The sequence below is a fragment of the Gavia stellata genome, chromosome 1 (genome assembly GCF_030936135.1).
Source record: "Gavia stellata isolate bGavSte3 chromosome 1, bGavSte3.hap2, whole genome shotgun sequence".
NCBI lineage: Eukaryota > Metazoa > Chordata > Aves > Gaviiformes > Gaviidae > Gavia > Gavia stellata.
This window is the reverse complement of record NC_082594.1, coordinates 47233243-47252046: the sequence shown is the minus strand read 5'-3', so window position 1 is coordinate 47252046 and position 18804 is coordinate 47233243. Positions and strand designations below refer to the sequence as shown.

The following is an 18804-nucleotide window of genomic DNA, read 5'->3' as shown; positions in this document are numbered from 1 at the left end:
AAGGTAGCAACCAAGCTAAAAAGTTAAAAATCAACATGAAAAGGTAATGGAAAATATAAATTAAAATAAACCAGATTGCATGCACTGCTACTGAATGAAGGACATATTTTTCATCTGTCCCTTCTTCCTGCATTAGAATAAATTTCTTCTTTAGCTGGAAAAATTTGCCTTAAGTTTCCAATTTTCAGGTATTATACCAACAGGCACTTTAAAATGCATATGAAATAAGGGGTGCCAGGATAAAAGTTTATGAGTAAGCTTGTCTAACAATCTTGAAAGTGGGCCTTAACACAAGAAGATCAATCCCATTTTCAGTATCTTGTCTATCCTGAATTTTGACTACTCTGGATGTTTTCACAGCATTATAGTTCCGTTACACCTGGTTTCAGAAAGTCAGAACTAATAAAGGGCATAAAATTAACATCTATTAAAAAAAGAATAAAGTGACCAAACAGAAATAAAAAATATTTTTAAAAACGTTAAAATGAGATTACTGTGTGTCACAGTAAAAAAACCCAAAACACATTTATGGACAACACGAAGCAGAAAACAGCTTGTTTTTATGAAATATGGTGATATTGTTTATGAAATATGGTGATATTTCTCATATGAAATTGACTAAATATAAAGTTTTCTTGATATTAATAGAGTTAGCAACATTTTAAGTTGTTAACCACAAACTTCTTCAAATTAGAGGAAGGGGGGAGAGGTGTAAACATAAATCTTTCCATTGCCAGCAAAGCTTTTGCTTTGTTACATTATAAAACACACACTGACTAGACAGATGCACTTTAGCTAATTGCAACAGATACTCAAAAGCTATTCACCTCCTGTCTCTCTCAGATCTTCTTCAAATAATCTATTTCTGACCCACTAACCGATAACAAAATCCCTGAAATCCAGAATGCCTTGAAAAGTTCATAAATCGATTTTTTCTGACGTAACTCATCATTACAGACAATTCAGCTGATTTAGGGAGAGGGTGTAATTAAATAAGGAAAAAAAACCAGATTTCATGCAAAGCTTTTCTATTAGTGTATTCTTGCCAGAATTGGAAAGAAAACTTGTTAGAAAGCAAAGGTAACATACACACGCTACAGGCAATAGCTGCGAAAAAGTTGTTTAAGAGGTAACAACCAGGTACGCCTACAGCCTATGCTACAAGTGGCCCCAAATACACATTGAACACATCTTATCATATTTCACATCTTACAATATACACATTTGCACACATCCGCCACTCTACGCTAGCATTTACCAGGAGCTGTTGGGGACTGGTAGTAAACAAGACTTGTACCATTCACACAGACAACGTACTGCTGGGATAAGGTGAGAGAAAGAACCTGGGCCTGAGAGAGGGGGGTAGATGGTGTGGTATTTTAAAACAGGTGTATGGTATTGTATTTTAAAATAGATGTACAGCAATTTAAAATAGGGCAGAGTGTCAAAATTACACCGAGGGACAGCACTTTGCTGAAATACATTGCCAAGAACAATGTACGAGTTCAAAATTATGGCCTCAAACACAGCTGGAAAATATCTGTGAGAATATTCTCACCCCAAGCACAGGCAGAAGACTACCAGGGCACCAGAAACACGAGACAGACAATCTCTCTACTGCCTAAAACACAATCCTGTGGACGGAGAACAAGCAAACCGTTGGCTGTAGTGAGAGACTAGACACGTAGTGCACAAGTCAGTGCCTACTTATAGATACTTCATGCCATTTGAGAGACCCTGGGCTGTCTACGGCATCTAAACAGCACTAACACAAGGCGATGGTGAAGCCAAGCAGGGTGCATCAGACTACCTCATACAGCACTATGTGCTTGTATATGGGCAGCTGAATTGGCCCCTTCATACATATGTGGGCACCCACATCTCAGCATCTAAATGTAGGCGCTCTGCATCAGACAACCAATAGTATATTCTTAAAAGAATTATTGAAGTTTTCCAAGTTTATCACACCTTCAGCTTATTTGTTTCAGTACAGGCCGTTAGAGTTAGAATAAGTACCTCAACTAGCGTACCACGCCAAACAAACTTCACTAAAAGCAGGTAGGAGAGCATCCCTCATACCAGTTGTTCCTGAAAGCAAAAAAATTGTACTTGAGCCAAACACACAGACTAGTTTTGGAGAGACGTTGTGTCAAAGCTGTTTTTCCACCCCAGACTGAGTGCCAAAATGCAGCGTTTACTTGCCACTTACTCTTCTTTTATGGAGAGCTCTGTGAATGATCAGACGAACAAGTGGCCAGACTGTTGACTGCGCATACAAGAACACAAGTGATCTCTTTGGAGGAAGATAAGAGAGATTTAGGAAGATTGTTGGAATGACTGAGAGCAGCACAGCATGCAGCATGTGCCGTTTTGATTAATTATGGATGATGCCTTCCACATATATTGAACACTGTAACTAAACAGTTTAGCCTCCCCATCTATCACACTCCTCTTTCTCATTTGCCTTGTATAACTGTAACAGTTGTGGAAACACACTGTCCATCACACTGAGCTTCAGACAAATTCTTATTCTGCAGTCTAACCCAATTTCAATGTGTAGGAGTTCCTGAAAGACAATGAAATTGTTGCCAAGATGATGAGAAGTGCCGATGAGAAGATGTCGTAACACTACTCAGACATACTCAATACAGTGAACGCTTGACTCCTTGTCTGCCAATAGAACGCAGCCCAAGTGAAAGGTTTCTCATCATCAGTATTTGCCACTTAAGTAGATCGGTGCTGCACGAGTCAGAGGCTGAAGGTGCAGAAGCTGAAGAGATAATTCCCCTCTAAAGATAGTGGTACTGGCTATTATAGGACTGTCTGCCATCCCAGCAAACAGGTAACTGAAGTCATGTGTGTCCATCCTCCAAGCAAAACACAAAACAGATTATCCAACACAAAGTTCTTGAGAATAAAGGCAACTAAGTGGTAAAATCGGTGGCCTTTTACATCTATATGCTTTACAGTTCATAAACTAGGAGTCTAGTATTTTTAGTGCCCTGTAAGTACTTTCTGAGGTTTCCATGGGGGAATCCAATGCTTAAGTTCCACTGACATGGAAGACAAAAAAATAATTGAAAAAGCATTTGGTGACCATATAAAAGGATCACAGCACTACATCCTGCCCTTATTCCCAAATCAAAAATGCCCCATAACCTTCCTTTCTATCTCCCCAACATTTCTGCAAGCCCATCAGTGCTGTCCCATTCTTGCACCTCACTGGTAAGAAAAATAACATTGACATTAATATGGCACATATGCTGTACCAACAAACACCCATGCCACTCTACCCTCTGTTAACCTCAGCCTTCTTTATATACTGCCACTTGTTGATTATACTTTCATGCCATGTCTTACGTTGAATGCAAGTGTTTTTGGCACCAACCTGTCATGTCTTACTTGTCAGGAAAGCAACATGCAGACCTGTAGCACTCTATAAGTAGCAACTGTTCTGAACAACACATTTATTTTCTTGCCCAAGGGTGAACTGTAACCTGTAATGTTACAAACAAGACCCTGACTGAAAACTGACTGTTTTGAATTAGTTTGGGGAAAAGACTGAAGGAATAGGAAAGTAAGATGCAGCAGGAGGAAGAAAATTGTGATCATAATAAGGAATGAAAGGAATGTAACAGCAACAATGGAGGGAAGCTTAAGTCTTGAGTAAGCACTGAGAGACAAACCTTCCAGAGACTCTAGAATACATCTCAAATGCAGTGCAAAAAGTAGCAATGGCTCAGGATAGTTTGGGAGTGACGTTATGCCCCACTACTTTAACAGCCTGCCCTACCAGACCTGGAACAGGAGCAGAGTGTTGACCCCTACCGTAAGCACTCATTGCAGATTCACAGCATAGCTGAGTTAACAGCAACGTCAGGAATAAGAAAGGGAATGAAAATCTGAAAACACTCTTTTGTATTTTACTGTATCCACGATGGACATGCAAAGGCCAAGCTCGAAAGCCTGATCAGTTCTTTTAACCAACTATTAGCCTGCTAAAAGACACTCTTCTTTCCCTTTTCTTCTTTCCTCACTTGTGGTCATCCTTGCAGCACTTAAAAACAGACTAAAGCAACAACTTTCATGACCTGGTCACGGATGACATTTTGTAGCAAATTACTTAACAATAACATACCTCAATCATTTGCACAGGCTTAAATTGCTTGTCACAACTCATGGACTGATATAGCTGTCATACACTAAACGCACCTCACTTGGTTGACACAACTTGATCTTTAAAATGGCACTGGCACTTTGCACAGAGAAAAGACCACTTCTCAGAGAAGCATGCAACCCACCTCCATTAATCCTATTCGGTTGCTGCTCTGGAGTTTGGGCTTGAGGAGAGCAGTAGGGCTGCTGATAATTATTTGAAGGGAAGTGTGGGGAGGTAGGGCTCCTCCTGCAGTCCCGGATACTGGAGAAAGTCTGTGAGTGAGGAATCCCTCTCTGGAAGGGGGAGCAGCGAGTCAGTCGTGGCTGCGGAGGCGGGAGGTGGTCAAACTCTTCCTCGTCCTCAAGACTATAGCGATCGTATTCCTGGTCACCACATGTCCCTTTCTTTCCCGCATGCAGAGAGACGCTCGAACTGTGCCTTGACACAGATGCTGAAGTCGAAGCATAATCTTGCCTAAGGCCTGCAAATTCCAAGAAGATAATGATTCGGCTGCTGTTAAGTGATTAACTCTTAACATGCACTTCAATTTTGAAAACTAAGCAGGTAAGTAGACATAATTTTACAGCAAGAATTGGATTTACAATGTCACCAGGCTGAAGATCTGAGGTAGGATTCATCTGATCTAACTTTCGGTGACTACCTTTCAAGCATCTAAGCCTGAATTATTTCCCTTGACATCCTTTTTTAATAAAAAATAAAAAAAGAATACAGGCATCTCCAAAATGCAGTACCTGTGAGATGTCTTAGATGCCTCTCAGCATAAGATGAATTGCATTCAGGAGGCACCTATTTCTCTGCCAATAGAAAGACTACATGAGTATTAAGTATTTAACTTTTAAACACTCTTAATTAGAGGAATTAACACTCACTCTATCAGTTTTCCAAGTTATTGCTATTAAACTTTTATATTCATGCAGTGAAAATGCTGACCATGACATTTCCTAAACTTACAACCCATGGAAATATTCTGGCTCTCCAACCTCCCTGAATGCTAATTAGTTCCTGGTAGCAGCCAATCTCATGGACAAGGCTTAGTGGTAACACAGGTGTGTTTTAGACAGGTACGCATCCTACCGCCGCCTTCTCAGAACACCAGGTTTTGAAAACCATCCCACTATTAGCACTGCCCCAGAAGAGCATGTTTGCTCCATGTCAAGTAAGAGGGAAACATCCACATCCTTTGTACATCCCCCCTCTCCCCGACTGCACAGTAGCCAGGGAAAAAGGGGATGTACATCGCACTTCCAGGAGCCAAGTAATTCCGCCAATAGCTGCAGATAACAACTTTCCTAGATGTACAAAAAGCGCTCAGCTTTGACAGATGTCTCTGTTTCATAACGGACACTTCTTAATATGCTTCCCCCCCCCTCCCCGTCCCTTGAGTGGGAGTTTCTATTCGTGGCCATGCAGAGAGCGTGCCTGCGTGCATGTATGATACTACCACTTTCCACGGGATTAAGTGAACAACAACCGTCACGTGCTCAAACATTCTGTACTAGCTGCTACTACAAGGATGAGATGCAACCATTACAGCTGACATAGATGAGAAGAAAAACAGTGGTTTTCTTTCCAGTTTACCAATGACCTGATTCCTTGAAGAGCTAAGTACCTGAAGTCTTTTTTAAACCTCACTCTGAAGGAGATGAGTGCAGCTCTCATTTAATTAACGCAATCTTTTGTGTCTTTGAAAGTCATATTTGTTTTTTAATTATTATAACTTTCACATAATATCAGAAATTTTCCGAGCTGCGACCACACACATTTGCCAGCTGAGAATTCAGCTATCTTGGAAAGTCTCACACTTGCTAATTTCTCTGCTGAACATAACAAGTGCTACCAGATGCTCAGCAAGTTCAACTGCTGACATGTGATTGTGCCAACCTGCTCAGTCTGGTTACTGCAGCCAGATCGCAGCTCTAATTTTTTCTTCACATTTTATTTTTATTTTATTTAATCATTTATTACTTGGCATTTTTCTTCAGTCACCATCTCTGAATTCCTCTTGTTTTTCATCTCATCATTTCCTCCTTGATGTCTCACTTGGCACTAATAGGAAGTGAGAAAGATACCGCACTTACTGTCTCAGTGACTTCTAAGTCACATGCTCTTTATTTATGAATAAAGACATTTTCCAAAAAATTAGTATCAAGCCAAACTACAATCTATGTCAAACAAGCCTTTGGGCTCAGATTTGTACATCATGACTAGTCTCAAATCAAAATGTTAAATTTAAATGCCCCAATTCGGGATTTAAGGGGAATTAATTTCAAAATTCATCTGACAATTAAGAAAATCAAAGTAGAGGCAAAGAAATCCATTAAAAAAGCTGCTTATTTTTACTTTTCTCATGAAACATATGCATGAGAAAAATGCATTAGCATTTTCCCTGCCCAGAAATGAAATTATTTTAATCAATGTGCTAAGACGTTACAAATCTTCTAAATCCAAATGTACTCAACAGGTATGGAGCTACCAGTTGGGATTCAGAAATATATAAGCGTCAAGTTTTGAAAGACCCTGAAACCAACAATGTGTGCATCTTGTCCTTGCAGGTGAAGAGTTTTTCCGCCTACCACTCAAGAAGCAACACCATTTAAGAAAGATCCACTTGACTGAGACCAGACTGGAGCAGTTTTGACTGTTACAGGAAATGTCCCTCAGACTATTTTGAAAAATTAAAAAAAGCCACCTACTCTCCTCCTGTAGACGGGCCATGATCTGAACATCGGTGAGGTCCTGCAGCTTGTATCCCATGGAGATGGAATCATCCTCCAACTCCGAGGTGCTCAGTTCACTGTCTATTGATGACTGTGGGCTCAAAGGGGAACTCCTAGAAATGTAACCTATGTAAGAAAACATAACCTTTAGTCTGTGTATACATCGGACCATCTTCCCTTCACAACTATCTGCCCTTTATGTTACAGTAGCTTAAAATATTTTCTGTATAACAGGAAAACTTTCAGAAGTGTATTGCAATCCACTAACAATTAGCAAAGGGCTTTGATACTCATGAGAAGTAGCAAGTGTAGTAATGGATCATGAATTCTGCTGCTTGTTCCCAAAATAGCATCACATAGCCCAGACAATGAATGATTTACCAAACACAGTTCTGATACAGCTCAGATTAGTGTAGTCTAAACACATTTGCATTTGAATCCTTCTTGTGGGACTGTGGTTCTCGCTACTCTGTTCTGAAAAGCAAGTGTGTATGTGTCACCAACTGCTGCTTAGTACTCAGATTCCATATCAGAGCCATTTACCTACATTTTACTGTTTTTTTCTTTTTCCAATTGTTTACAGTCATCAGATAAATCAATGACAACAACAAATAAGACCAAACATTACACAACAACAGAGAAAGCATTGCCTCCTTCACAGAGCTACCTTTTGGAGAAGGCTCTGGATTCTACTTTTTCCCTGCATGATAGTGAAATGTAAAGTAAATTGCAATTAGTTGCATGGGCTAGTTGTTGCCCAATTTAAAAAAAATATTCTTCAAATAAATCAGTAAATCCCCTTCTAACATCCTCTGGAGCACCAAAGGCCCACAGCCTGCAGGGTGAGAACCGCTGTGATGACGGCTCGTCAGCAGTGCTTGTATCACAGATGCGTTTGCACCCTCTAGCACCACTCAAACCAGCCACCTGAAATTCATCCTAAATTCAGCTGTTCTCTAATTATATCTCCAACAGAAAAGGACAAACAGGGGATTACTTTGCTTTGGAAGGACTGTAAGGGGTAAATGTGTTTGCTTTTTTAAATTTGCAAGTTACAATGGTCCTCTAGGTTTTGCAGAGGTAGTAACAGCTGTGTCCTTTTGGAGCAGCAACAGGAAGCTAGACAAGATACCGGAGGATATATCAAATCGCACAAGATGCCTTCACTTGGGAACTAAACGACATCTCATTGAATAGGGGAGCTTAGACATCTCGCTCACACATAGACACCTACAGCAGGTGTTAAGTCTGAAGCTGTACCTCACCCACAGTGGCCATATCCCTAACAGGGCTGTCCACTGATTTCATGCGTTGTAAAGAAAATTGCGCACGGATCAGTATGACGCTGATGCTAACTTCCTTAGACCACACCGGCTCCTGCCAGCAATAAAATGTTAATGCCTCTTCCCCAGAAGATGATTTTCTCCACCGCCACTGCAGCTTAAGAGAACTCACAGATAGAAATTGACTCTTGATACCTGTAGCGAAGAAGGAAAAAATGCAACTCTTTGCAATTTACAGCCTATAGAAAGTTTGTATTTTTCCTAAAACTCCTGGGTCCCCTGAAAATCAGTGGCAAACATAAAATAAATCTTGGATAGTAGCAACAATGCCAGCTTAAAAACAGCCATGATTTTGCTGGCTATTTTTATTACAGAGAAATTCTCCCTGCAACTTCATTACAGAGCTGCACAAATATTTCTGTAGGCATAAGGAAGGGGCACAGTGGAGCTGAAATGAGCAGTAAAGGGTAGACAAAGCTGGGGACTGTTTAAGCTGACACAATTGCAACTGTACTCTCAGGTAAACCATTATTGAGAAATAGGCTCTGTTTACTAGCATCACTTTCCTATAACATGCTGTGTAACGCAGAAGATAATCTACACTACTAGTTAATTGCCAAGTTTTAGGTCATTTTAAAAAAAAATCTCCCTCCAAGATGAGAGTCTATTTACAATCATCCGAACAGTGTATTGCTGTTAAATGCTAGCAAGATTAGATTAAATTAAGCAACTCTGTAAGCACCATAAATCCATAAAAAGATAAGCATTACCTGTCCGTTCAGGTGTTAGTATTGCTTTACTGGAGGTTTTAGAGAAGCTGGGACTATTAAAGCCATTGGTATATGGGGTGAGTCTTGCAACAGGACTATAGGGAAAAGCCAAGGAGACAGGTGTAGAGAAGAGGTTCCGCCATCGGCTAGCTGTTACAGATGTGAGGGAGGAGGGGGGAAAAAAAAAAGATTTACAGTTATAAATAGGATAGTGCTGTTAGAGAGAAACATCATCTCATCTTAATCTGTTCGTTACACATTTTTTACTTATGGCAAAAGGAAAGTAACAGTCAAAGTTCAGCAGCAAAACAGAGGATCAGCGCAGCCTTCTACATCTAAAAGTATGCTCCAAAACGTTTTCTAGCTAATATATCTTGTTTACCATTTTCTGTGTATACACCATTTTGGTATGTATTTATTACATACATCACTGTGTGCCAACACAACAGAGGAAGTTAAAACCACTACAGTTAATAGAGAAACACACAGGAAATTTGTAGTGCTCTTCAAGGAATTGTTCATGGCAATCAATCATCAGACAACTGAACTAGCAGTTAAATTATCAGTTATGGGAGTTCAGAGACACAGCAGTAAAAGACGCTTAACCATCAAGTGCTAAAAACAACTGCAATCCCATAGCAAGCTTTTAAGCTACCGTATTTTTCCTTCTCTTTTTACAGCGTCAAATTCCTGATTACATAAGCATGTTTTTTTTTTCCCCACTGTTTTATCAGGATCAACCAAATAATAGAACAGTGCACCTCCTCCTTCTACATATTGCTTACAACAAGCTTGCAAGGTGTTTGGTCTGCTCAGTAACACCACAGAGAGCTCAGAGTAAGCAAAAAAGCTAAGGGCTTATTAATGTATATTTTCTTAGCTCATCCAGTAAAGTATGAATACAACTGTCCTTTGGTTTGCCTATTTTTTTAACCTGTGTTCAAAAGGTAAAACAAACAATATCCACATGCTCCTCAGAAAATAAACAGTAGAGATCAAGTTGTTTTAAGTAGAAGGAAAAGTCAAAATTTTAAAAATCCAGATTTCATAGAACCGATTCAGACACAAGCAAAGTTTGTACAGATGAAAAACAAATTATATTATTGCATGTTTATTTGTGATAGAATCTATTTTGTCCTGACAGATGTTACATACAGTGATACAACAGAGGAAGCTAGGAACCTACCTATACCTAGCTTAGAAATCAGTGGCATAACCTTGATGCTTAGCAGGTGTACTGTGCTGTCAGATGCTGCAAAATGGTTTTCAGAACTAGAAGGGACCAAAAGCCCTCTAAAGCTATTCTCCATCACACAGACAGTTAATACCACAAATCTGCCCTGTCATTTGGACCTGTTTTAAACACTCACAGATATTTAAATAATATTTGGGCCCCCTCTATTTTAAAACCTCATTGTCACAAAATGATTTGGCAGGACATACAAACTTCATTCTTCCTTCTTGCTAACACCAACACCGAGCAGCTGTGGAAACAGCAGAGAAGCGTATCTCACTGGTGGCTGCCAATCTTATCCTTGCAACCTTTTGGAGTAATCGGTTTGTCATCAGTCCAAAAGATGCTATTCCCCTCCTATTCCTTTTGCTTTGACTAATCAAAGGTACTCCTGGGTTTGGAAGGAATAAGCAGCTTTTTCTACTCAGTACTACTAAGCTTGGAGTGAAGGCAACTGCCTGGTTCCAGCATGGGCACAAAGCAGTCTGCTGGGGAAGGGGAGTACCCGCAAGGCTCAGTCTCTGTGGGAGGGAGCTAAACTACACATTAGTAAGATATAAAAACGCAAATTGTGATCTTTGCTGTCCCCTTACCATAGAATTATTGCAATTCCCTCATTTTTCATGATTCTAGTGCCTTCAAGCTTGAAGAAACCTAAAGGTCTGAGTTCATAACTAGGAGCAGCATCAGCACTACTTCTAGGAAATTGCTTGATGCCAAGCAACATGACACGGAATTCGAGGCAGGGCTATTTGTCCTTAACATTCACTAACACGACCTGTTCAAAAGTCAAGTATGCAAGTGTTCCAGGAGAAAAAGGAGAGCAAACGCAGATGGACACAACTCTACAAACTAGTAATTAACACAACTGCTGGGGAGAAGATTAACTCACAGTAACTGCAAATTGATTTGAGGCATTGACTTAAAGAAATGCATGTGATAGAGCAGATCTCAGTATCATATCCACAGCTAATGTTTGTAATCTCCACTAGAAACCATCAGTAAGGAGCAAGAGATGACAGTTCCTTGTGATTTTATTTTTCTGCCTAACACAAGATCCTGTTTGTAGCAGCCTGATCATTTGCCAGGCCAGTTAGCTGCCTGTGTGTTCTCACCCCCAGATGTGGTCAACCGTACAGCACAAATAAACATCATTCATTACCCTCTACAATAACCGCTGTGAGCTGGCCCACTAAGCACAAAGCAACAGTTATTGTGACTATGAAAGCAAGAACCCACACAAAGAATATAAGTAGTATTTATGGCAAACCAGATTCCAAACTCCTCTTTCAAATAGGAAGGGTTCTCAAGAAAAGATGAAGGAAGAAGACAAGAAACTTTGTCTACACTACTCTCTCTGTATACTAAACCTCTAGATCTACTAATCTAAAATTATCCTTGATTCTAAAACTTTTGCTACCGTGCCTAAAATAAAAGTTCATAGTGTTTAAGCATCAGCAAAGGCTTGACACTTTTTACGCATATGATTAACTCCATTGTTTAGGATCAAATATAGAAAAATGTTTTTATTATGTTTCATATGGGAATATCAAAGTACATACTGAGTACTTCTACAGTACTAAAAAAGATAGCACAATTAGACTTACTGAAGTCTTGTGCTATGCCAAAAACAAAAAGGTATGTAGGAAGCAAGTGCTACAGACATCTAGGCAAATACGTAAATTAATGTAAAATTATAAAATCCGAAAATTGTGCAATGGATAGTCGTTTTAGGATAATTATTTTGCTCCAAACTGACTGTGAGACTGCCCTGGTTAGCACGGTAAAATACCACTATGGTATGGATGGATATGCTTTTCACTAACCATTCCCAGTAGGCTGTTTCCAGAGAATGAGACAGCATTGTAACAATCTTTATTTTAAGTTTAAAAGTCCATCTGTTAAGCTTTGAATTTTACAGTATTTGTCGCCGCTTCTTAAAGCCCCAACTCCGGTTGCTCACAGATGAAATAAACTCTTTTACCTTTTTAAAACAAGGGAAGTTTCTAACCCTTGCAGTTGAATAGAAATGTGAATAATCCTGCTCTGAGTACTTCAAACTGAAGATGCACTGAAGGAAGAACAAGTACCAGCCTTGGAAAGGAAAGCAGGGGCATCTAAAGAACCATCAAGAGAAAAAAGGCCAAGAAGTCCATTTGACTTACTGATGGCACAGAGTTAAACGCGTTAACAATTTGAATTCTTGAAGCATGAAGCTGTCGGCCTTTCACACCAACAAAAGGAACTAATAGTCTCTAGTACAGTAAGCACAAATCGTCCCAGTCATCACAGTCTACAGTTAGATTAAAATTGCCCAACTTTTCAGGTATGATTTCCTTGGTTTTCATCAATTCTTAGTAACTAGATCGCTGATAACGTACTGTGTTACACAATGTCTACTGTAAATATTTTAAAAAAGGACATGGCAAAATGACTACGTAATCAATCAAACAAAACCTTTCCTTCAAAAAATAAAAACAGTAACAAGTGTGTGTGTGTGTGTTCATAACTAAAATATTTACTAACACAACTGAAGGTTTACAAACTAATTAAGACCTTATTTTTGTAACTTCCCTGGAGATAGCAAAATGCTAAAATAGATGAGAATAATAACTTGTATAGAAAAATATGAGCAGCTGCATGAACACAAATATTCACCATACTGACTCCTGTTATTAATCAGCATTTGATAAGAACTGATGGAAAACTTCAAATGAAAATCTGAACGAGTAAACATATCTACAGCACTGCATGGCTCAAAAGGAACGGAGCACCCTACAGAACCACAGCATGTTGTACCATATCTAAAGCAATTCCTTTACTAAAAGCAATTTCTCGTTTAAGCTACATAAGGTACACAGTTTCTAAACATATACAGAAGCATGTTTTTGAAAGCGAAGCCAAGATTTGCTATTCAAATTAATGGGAACGTTCATAAACTGGGACATGAGGTAAAACCAGCATAGATTGTTTTAATTTTGTGGGGTTATACTGATGTAAACAGAGACAAATCAAGTACAGATCCTGTACCTGATGAATCGGATACACCTAGGACATTATATTAGCTAAGGATATCAGGGTTTCCAAGAAACCAAAAGAAGTACATGCACATTTTAAACACCTTCCATTCTCATAACTCCCTTATGAAACTCAATGAACTCAGTTTGCCAGAACAGTAACTTACTTTCACTCTAAGCAACACAAATAAAAAAAATATTTCTTTGCTATAAAGACAGAAAACAATAAAGCCATAAATAATTGTGTTGTACTAGCGACTAACCATACTAAATTATATGAGGTGCTATGTAGCTTGTTTATCCACTCAATTAGCTGAAGTTTTATATGGGCCTTCAGGCCAGAGTCAAAAATACTTTTTAAGCTCAAGCTAAAAATAAATTAGATTGCATATATGCAGACATTTGAATACGGGTACTAAGTAGACAGCCTGAACAAAAACCCTCTTTTGAGCGAACACTGGAGGAGTATTTACAATACTGTCAATCCAGCAAGTTCAAAACTGCAAGTTTTGAACACGCAGCACTTTCCTACCGACATCCTTCCCTCAGAGCAGGAAACCCAAACCACTTCCCTGGTGCGTTCTGCATATGCGCGGTTGCACAGCAGCCACGCTTAAAAGCAAAGTATTTCTCTCAGGAGTAAAAAGCACAGTCCTGCATGGGAAACACAAGTATTTCATTAATCACCAGAGAAATTTGAGAGTACTAGAAGGGAATTCAAAACCCTCCCCTTACTGTAGATAAGAATGTCTAAGCCAGCTAAGAGCTATCACCTCAGTGAGACATATCTAATACCTCCCTCTCAAAAGACAGGTATTTTACCTTTGATTTTGATCCCTGTAAAATGGTCTGAAAACTCCTCCTTCAGTTAGATGTACGCCTGGGAACAGACAAGCAGCTAACGTGTTTGAAAAGACAGACAGAGAAAGAGGAGATGAAAATAGCTCCCACTACTCGCTCAATAGTGCCGTTGTTGGGACACTTGCTCAAGAAGCGCGAAACGTGGGCTCCTACTACTCACCTGCCTGAAGAGATTTACTTGGGCCCCTGGAAAACCCAGAGCTCCTGTAAGAACTTGAAGCAGTCTGAGGTGGAAGATAGATGCTAGATACTCAACTGCAACCAACACTGTGGTGCGCCCATTCAGGAACGGATCTTCAGGTAGCTAAGTTTTCAAAGCAAAGTCTAAGTACATACTGCCTTTCAAGTACCTCAGAAGCTCCCACACACAGGGACCTTAGAAGTACATACAATCCTCAAGTCTGCTTCACAGGGTGAGGCGTTCAGCTTCTGTGCTCAAAAAAGAAGGACTGTAACATCTTCCTGGGTTTATTTGAACCCAGTGCTTCCAAGCATTCCTCTGCAATTACACGTCCTAAAAACTTACTTTCGTTGAAAAATTAGGGGTTTTATTAGTTCCAAGATTACAAGTTCCAGTCCCAAGACAGCAATGTTTTCAGCTCTAGTAACTGTGAGTAAGAGTATTGCTGGAAGTTAGCCTGGGGCATGCACATATTCCCATCTTGTTGAATGTTATTGTACAGCAAAGATCTCAACTTTTCAAGCAGCACCCTCCTAGTTCTAGTTTCCCACAGCCATCAGCCATGGTCATCTCAACAGCTCATTCCAGCACGTACAGTTTCCTAACCACAGCTGTAGCTCCCTCAGCCATCCAGCCAGTGGTAGAAACTTTGCCATCAGCACAGAGCCACACTTCATATGCTTAATGCACATTTTCAGTCACATTGAATCTGTCATTGCCCGAAACTATCTCCCCGCACTGGCACACACAGCCTACAAAATGCTCTTGGGGCTCATTTGCTGTTTCTGTCCCCGATCTCTTGGTCAAGAGAGGCAAAGCACCCCCTCTTCCCCAGCTGCAATGGTAACACAGAGAAACCCCCGAAGTGCGGACTGCACAAGGGGACTCCTTTCAAGAGTCAGTAAATAGGGGTCTCCAAAATACAATTTAGTGTATGTCATTACCCTTGAACCTCCGTAATTAGACTACAACAACTGAACAAACATATGCCAACATTTTTCTTTGGTTTTGGTTTTCCACACTAAATCCAATGGCTTCTCAAGCTCTTAACATAGGTCAGCTAGTGAGAAACTACATAGCAATGAAATGTCTTAATTTGATTATCTTTTGCAAGAATGTAATTGCTCTACAAAATTTTAAGTTTTCACAGTGGTTTTAATACTCAAGATATAGGATTGCCATGTACAGTAAAAAAGAGATTAAATACTTGTCTTGTGCTACGTTAAAATAATAAAAAGCAATCAAGCTCAGCTTCAAACGTCTAATGAAAACAACGGCCATTATAGTTTGCATACAGAGTGATAAGATTAGGAGGAGCTGAGAAAATTAATAAAGATTGCCCATTTTCTTCTAAGCCTAGGAAAACTGAAAAATAATGTTAGTTTTAAGAGTATGTGAGAACTGGGAGTACCTGAAAAAAGTTTGCTTCCCAATTCATTCAAGTCCTTTTTGAAAAATTATATAAAAGGATCTAATAATAGCATAGAATGAGAAAGCAGTTCAGTTGGTATGTATTGGTATGCAACTGCTTAAATATATAGAACGACAACAACTTATACCTCAAGAGCTGCCTTAGCAAAAATAGCATAGACCTCTTTTAAAGGTAAAATCAGAAAGCCTGTCTAAATTGCAGTAGTTTCTAGGACTTTCAGCTAGCACAGCAAAGCAATGCAATCAGCACTGGTGTTCGGCATACTGCAGTTGTGACAAAAATGTAAATCTAAGTAAGATTCAGGAATGACACACTTTGTCTGACATATTCCAGTTGTGCCAATGATTACAATGATTATAGAACATACACTAACATAGAATCATATAGGTTGGAAAAGACCTTTAAGATCATCAAGTCCAACCGTAAACCTGCTAAGTCCACCAGTTACCTACCAGTGTGAGCAGGGAAGATTTATCTGTTTTTCAAGACAGATGCACAACTACTCTATTTCAACGTAATTCAGTGAAAGGCTGACTTGAAAACTGTCTTTGGACACATTACATACTGGAAAAATGACCACACTGCTTTCCAACTGCAGTGTGCTGAAGGGCAGAGAGACTCTAACCACCATTCTCTGACCCAACTTTGTCATAAAAATGATTTTATGATATCAAAGTATTCAAAAGACTAGGAAGAAAATGGAATTGAGAGGTATAAACTACTTCCTACAAAACTCCTACTACTGGGCCTTAGCTATGTGCTTTGGAGGGTTGGTGGGGTTTTTTTGTGGTGTTTTTTTTTTTTTAACTTGCCTCTTTTTTTTAAGGCAAACTTTTTACCGAACACCTATATAAACAGACAAGCACAGAGGCTTTGTGAAAAATGTAATTGTCTCAGCATTCATTTTCTTTCTCTGTGCACAAGCCTCCCTGCATGCAGAGGCTGAAAAGCAATTTTTCAGAGCAGAGATAATAGCCAAACTTGGCTTTCCACCATCCCTTTTTTGAGAAATTGCACAAATATTATGCTGAAGCATTAAGCCCTAGGCATGACCTAGGGCCCAAATGTTTGCTGCCTCCCCAGCTCCCATACTCAGCAAGTGCCATGTAAACTGCCAGTCTGAGGCATTTTCATTCCTTTTGGTGGATTCTTAATCAGAACCGATGAACATAGAAGCTCTCACATTTCAGCTAGTTTGAAATAAGATATACCTTTCTGAGCAGAAGACTCATTCTCCTGTATTACTACATAAGGTAACCTGAAACAAAATATGTAGCCCCAGATTCTATTAGCATTTCATTCATTAAGGAGAGCGTTTACCCCAGTTAATTTTAGGAGCCTTCAAATAAGGAATTAGGAGCCTTCCAAAAGAAGAAATTCTTAACAAAGGGATTTTACATTACAAAATTTACATGGAGAGACCACAGAAATCCACAGAACAGGAATCCAAAGGTTAATAAATCATATCTAAATGAGAGTTCACATCTGGTTCAGCTAGTCTCTGAACTGGAAATACATCTGGGAGGGTGTCGGGGCAGGCATGTATGCTATTTCCCCATATTCTCACTTTCTTCTAGTATCTATTTATGGTGCTTTTGGACGCAGGATCCTGTGTCACACAGACACAATAAAGATGCACTTATGTATAGCCACTGATGGCTGACCTAGTCACCACAGGATGGAAAATACTCCAAAGAGAAAGGATGGGGAATGATTCATCTCACCTCCGCTTCAAAAGGACAGGAGCTGTGCCTGTTTGTCTGCGCTGCCTACAAAGGCAGCCCAGTGTGACTGGCTCAGATACACATCTCTGCTTATATTCAAACGAAACTCACTCTGACAGCATTCATTACAGAGAACAATAAACAGAGCTTAAAAACAGATTTCAAAGACTGCATTCAGTTTTCCCTTGTTCTAAGCAATTGAAAAAGACAACTCTTTTGCAGCGCTAGAGCACTGCAATGCTTGCATCCATCCTACTGAAACAGCTGTAGATATCCCATTAAAGTTGTTGAACATCTTTCCTGGCAGCAGTTCCAGAAAGGGGAACCCCTGCTACCTTCCTTTGGGCTAATGCTTTATCTCAATCCTCCCCATGCCATCCTCTCGGCTGTACTGGTACCCTGTACCAGCAAGTACAACCATCCTTCCAAGACTTCATGCTAAATCAGATCAATTATCCGATCTGTATTAAAAATATTTTTTTTGTTAATTTATTTTTTTTTTAAACAAGGAAGAGTTCCTCAATCCCCTTTACCAGGAAGATGGAGCCCAGTTGTACAAAGGCATTTAAGGGAGAGATGGAGAAGCAGAAAACAGCAGCAGGAAGGTGGGGTTACTGAAGCCAACGTTGCCTCCAAAAGAAACACTTGTCAGAGAACAGCCTCTATGATGTGTCTGAAGGCAGGTGAGATGAACTCAAAGTCTGACACTAATTGTTTGCTCACATATATAGCACAGAGCAAAACAACAGCACTTTCATCCTACCTTAACAATTAGCAACAGAACAGGGAACAAAATGGTAATCACCTTACAACATCACTCACAGGGTAAAGAAAGATCTACCACCACGATGTGCAGACAATGCACGTAAGGCCACAGAAACATCTTCCTCCAACTCCTGCCGTGCCAGCTGGATAGACCTCCTGCTTCAGCCTGTTCTGGCTGTAATTTCTGAGGTCTCTGGTTAAGCTCACCCAGAAGGTACTAACTGAGATGGGCAAGGAAGCCATCATCTAATCGTCTCAGCTCGTAGATTTGAAGGGGCAGCAATTCCTGTAGGCACAAATGAAGCTAGAACAGGACATACATCCCTGCCAAAGAGAAAGCAGGTTACATTCCCATGTAAAGGGATGAGAAGAAGACTCAACCACAGCAATCTAAGATCATCTTATTTCAAACGTAGTGGATCCACAAGAGACTCTAAGTTTTGTTCATACCATACAGCAGAGCGGAGTGTTGAAGAGCCCTGAAGAAGCTCCAAGGAGGCTGGTGCATCTACCTAAAGAAAGGTAAGGACTGTGGCAGGAAACTAAGGTCTCTTCCACAATCAGCATACCTTCACTACAGCTAGCTACACCCAACCTAGTGGGTATAACTAATCTGGTCTCAAATAGTTCAAATAACTTT

General features: G+C 39.8%; 1 protein-coding gene across 3 annotated transcripts in view; it reads right to left on the bottom strand.

Moving 5' to 3' along the window:
- The window catches only part of SLAIN1 (SLAIN motif family member 1), a 53607-nt gene that overhangs the window by 12323 nt on the left and 22480 nt on the right, over positions 1 to 18804 (bottom strand). Inside the window, exons 3-5 of one of the 3 annotated variants that reach the window (XM_059823413.1) lie at positions 8951 to 9100; positions 6874 to 7023; positions 4302 to 4640 (exon numbers count right to left, since the gene is read on the bottom strand). The exons of 1 other annotated variant lie outside the window; for it this stretch is intronic. In XM_059823413.1, coding sequence (XP_059679396.1) covers positions 4302 to 4640; positions 6874 to 7023; positions 8951 to 9100 — 639 coding nt within the window. Of the gene's footprint in view, positions 1 to 4301; positions 4641 to 6873; positions 7024 to 8950; positions 9101 to 18804 lie in introns of those variants that run through there. One more of the 3 variants, XM_009814515.2, reaches the window with a different exon arrangement.